At 44.8% G+C, this 4,074-nt stretch overlaps 1 protein-coding gene across 1 annotated transcript in view; it reads right to left on the reverse strand.

Moving 5' to 3' along the window:
• Window positions 1-3,490, reverse strand: part of LOC109477333 (WAS protein family homolog 1-like) — a 6,028-nt gene extending 2,538 nt beyond the window's left edge. Inside the window, 3 exon segments of the mRNA XM_019778527.1 lie at window positions 478-689; window positions 2,706-3,235; window positions 3,463-3,490. Coding sequence (XP_019634086.1) covers window positions 478-689; window positions 2,706-3,232 — 739 coding nt within the window. The 5' untranslated portion in view covers window positions 3,233-3,235; window positions 3,463-3,490.
• Window positions 3,491-4,074: the final 584 nt, after the last annotated feature.

A 4,074-nucleotide genomic window follows, 5' to 3' on the forward strand; every position in this document is an offset into this window, starting at 1 on the left:
GGGGGGAGGGGGGCCAGGGGGTGCACCGGCAGGACCAGAGGGTGTCATCTCGTCAGGCACGATGGAGGGAAGGTCGGGAATGACACTCGGAACGGATGGAGCAATTCCAGGGCCAAGGTCAGCACTGTAGGCAAGGTCATCTGCCACTCCTGCAAGACAGGTGAGATGAAAGGTCAAGGTTAATGACTGAACCTTACAGTTAGGGTTGACATCATCACATAGGGGCATCAATCCAACAGCAGAACTGCCTTTAGGAATATAGTGAAAAACTGCATACTGCAGTACTGATAAATCACACTAGAAGGGGTTTCTACACAATAAATCCAGTCTGTTTGGCAGTAACAGCTTTTAGCTATATAAGATTGGGCATACCAATTTGTGATGTGACAGGGATGTAGAAGTAAATCTTAGCCATGATGCTAACCCTGATCTTAACCTCTAACCTGTGACTTCTGCCCTCTGACCCCTAACCCTTACCAGGTAGATCAGGCAGCAGGTTTGGCACATCTATCTCCGGCACATCGCCCATATTTGGGATGTAGAAGTAGTTCTCGGCCTGGATGCGCTCCAGCTGCTCCCGGTTGGTGATGGTTGACGGGGCGTCGGCCAGGCCCTCCTCCTCCTCCTCAATATCCTTCCTCGTCTTGGTGACCACACCCAGGGGGTCAAGGGTCACATACTTCTTGTACCTGGGGGGAAAAATGCAAGACAAAAAGTGAATTACCGTACAATATAATATGGGATGTTGATTTCAACTTGAACTAAGAGTATATGTGTTGGATACCCTGCAGGTCACCTTTAATTGTCAGTGGACATAATGAAAAATTTCAGCTTGTTTTTCTCAACATGATGGTATCTTTCTACCAATATTTAACTCGTGATCTCTGGCATTTGGAGACTGATGTATCCACCGAACATTCAAGTATCAAACTGACCAGTCAGTGGTACATTGTGTGACATGCTAGCAGCCTTCCCTGTCCTCCATCAAAGACTTCCTTCATTGATTGCCCAAATGTTTTGACAGTGATCTGGGCAAACTTTTCTCACAGCATCCACTCCAATTTCTCCCCCCCCTCTGCAGGTGTTACCCAAGGTTGTCTATACAAACGACCTTGTGTGTGCCACCATGGCCATGGAGCTTACAGCCGTGGATAATCCTAATGCCCTCTATGTGTCTGCAAAGGTTGAAGTGAAGATTACAGTTCAATATGATATCATACTTCATACTTCGCCCTTCAAACTAATCCTGAGGCATCTAGCAGCCCTGCCAGCCCTGCTGTAGCCATAAAGCAGGAGTTAGTCATGCGATATGGACCATATCGGATACAGCGCAAGCCGTATAAATTACAGGCAATCTGAAACCAGCCAGGCGGTCAGGCTTACAGAGGAGTCATTGGAGAGTTTGTTGGTTCAATGCCAACAACAACTCATCTCTCCAGTTCAAGTTGAAGTTTCATGCCCACAATTCTGAAGAACTTTCAAAGTTTCTGTCAGTTTGAATGGACATGGCGTGGTAATGTCGGGAAAGTTCTAAGGATGGGAAATGAGGCTTCCATCATCTTCCCAGATTTTTTTGGCCCCAGATGTTTAGTGCTTAGGAATTTTGTCAGGATAAGCTGTGAAGACAAGAATTCAAAGCCTAAAATATCATGGATTAAAATATTTCATTAGCTATGGTGGAAGCAGATATACCAACCATAATGATGACAATCCATCCAGTATTTCACAGGATAAGTTATTAGTACAATGTACAACAGGGACTGAAGATCTGGAGGTTCTTTAATTAAATTCCAAGACAAAAATCCTCCACGGACAGCAAAATTCATTACTTATGAAGTTATAATGCAAACAGAAATCCAGCATGGCAACTTTTCTTAGGGATAAGTTGTCATGATAAGATGTCTTCAAGATCTGAAAAGACTTTAACCTAAACTGGTCCAGTGAAAGCCGGGTCTGCTCTGCTGTGTGTGGGGGATGGGAGGGACTACAGACTAATATCAGCAGTGACAGTCGATCAATGTGCCGTGGACAGACCCACGGCAGTGGACTATTGATAAAGGTCACACTGCTGTCTGTCGGGCAGCAACCAATTTTCTCATCATCTTGTATTGGACAGGAGAATTCATCACTGGGCAGGGTCAAACCATGATGGAGAACGGGGGTGAGAGGACGTGAATTACCTGGTATTATGCAGATCACTGCTTGGTTCATGGGAGCTCAAAGAAATATATTTGCTACTTTTGGAAACACTTCACACTTTCCAAAGACATTTATAACATTCCCCTCTACAATTTCAGAGGCCGATATTGAAAAACCAAGATTAGAAGATCTATGACTCAATTTGTTTCTGGCATTGTCCTATTTCACACATCATTTGAACGAGCATTCTTAACAAATGGTACCTGGACTTTTGTCAAATGTACCTTCACCAGGAAGGTGATGTTTCCAATGCTTTTCTGTTTATTGGTTGGTTGGTTTGTGAACAGGATGACTCAAGGGAGCTATATTTGAATTATCAAAAATTATTTGGTAAATGTTTATGCCTTAAGTGAGTCAGAACTAATATTTCAGAAGAACCTAGCAGCTTTCCTAGGAACTGTAGCTTGCATGAATGATGTGGACATCTTGTTTTTAACATTATTTTTTTAAACATTCATCTATCCAACTTCCAAGGCAAGAAAAATAAAGACACAAGAAGTACTCACGGATTTTCAGCAGTGTTGAAGAGCAGCAGGGAGCTGACAGAGTTGATGTTCCTGGGCAGACGACCCAGGCCCTCCTTAGCGTCCACTGCCTTGTCCTGTTTCTTGATGTTGAGGTGGACGTTGTAGTACTGCAGCTTCTCCTTCAGAACCCGTTCATCCACTGGAGGGTGCTTACTCTGCAGGTGGTAGCTGGTCCTGCGTGGCTCCAGAAGTTTTGTCTCTCCGTTAAACAGTGATGTGTACTCATTTAGTTCATCTGACGCCGGGTACTTCGCACTGGAGAAAACCTTCGTGGCCTTCCTGCTGCCCTGGATTGCGTTGATTTTGGCTTGAGCGGTGCTGATTCTCGTGTTCACTGCCTGGAGTCTCGTCCGATTGTCCGCCACACGGGAAGATATCCTGTCGAAGACATCGTTGGCCACCTTGTCGAGGTAGTCCAGGGCGTCGACTATTTGTCGTATGGTTTCCTCGCGCCGCAGGTCCGGCTGGACTACAGGAATGTTGTACACTTGGCTCCTCCCCTCCATGGTCTGTCAATAAACAAACAACATGTCAACATGCCTTGAACATATCTATCTACATAGAGTGGGTATTTTGTTAACCCTACATATATGTAGTTGTATTAATCTGTACATCCAAGCCCTACCAAATCAAAGTTTCTTTGTCCTATATGACATCCCCACGTGAAATTTAGCACTATTGGCATATACCATCCCTGAATGTAATTCACTAATTTGATGTCAAATTTGATACCTACTACTGTACTAGTACAGGATCAGGTTTAGAGAGTTCTACAATGAGTAGGCCAGTTTGACGGGGATGGGAGGGTAATGAACTTTGATCAGTGTGGAGCTCCTGTATACCAGACGACCATAATGTGTATGCTCCTTATGAAGTACATGTAGGTCAGGAGGGTGGGGATGGACTTTGATCAACACACCACAGCTCTAATTCAATCAATCACACCAAATCAGTGCAGCTGCACAGAAATGGTTCCCTCGTGACTGTCACACATGTATGGAGCAGAAGGGTGGGAATATTCTCTGCATTTTTACTCTGCAAGGCCCATGTGAGGCATCGAGCTCCCATTACAAAATTACTCCCAAAAGTCGGTATGAAAATATCTTTTCTGCTCAATATAATACATACACAACCCCACAAGTCACTAACCCGTGACCACCAGTTCTCTGACGTGATATGATGCTCCAAAAGAGCTGGTAGTCAAAATGGGCAAGTCATGGCAGTCACCAGACATTCCGTACTAAACATGGCTGTGACCGTGAACTTGTGTGTGTTGGCATACAGGTGTCAGGACCCCTCCCCCTGCCGCCGACCCAAACATTCAGGCTGGATTTACGGCAAAAATAAA

The sequence above is a fragment of the Branchiostoma belcheri genome, unplaced genomic scaffold, assembly GCF_001625305.1.
Source record: "Branchiostoma belcheri isolate BF01 breed outbred unplaced genomic scaffold, Haploidv18h27 scaffold4, whole genome shotgun sequence".
NCBI classification, from domain to species: Eukaryota; Metazoa; Chordata; class Leptocardii; order Amphioxiformes; family Branchiostomatidae; genus Branchiostoma; species Branchiostoma belcheri.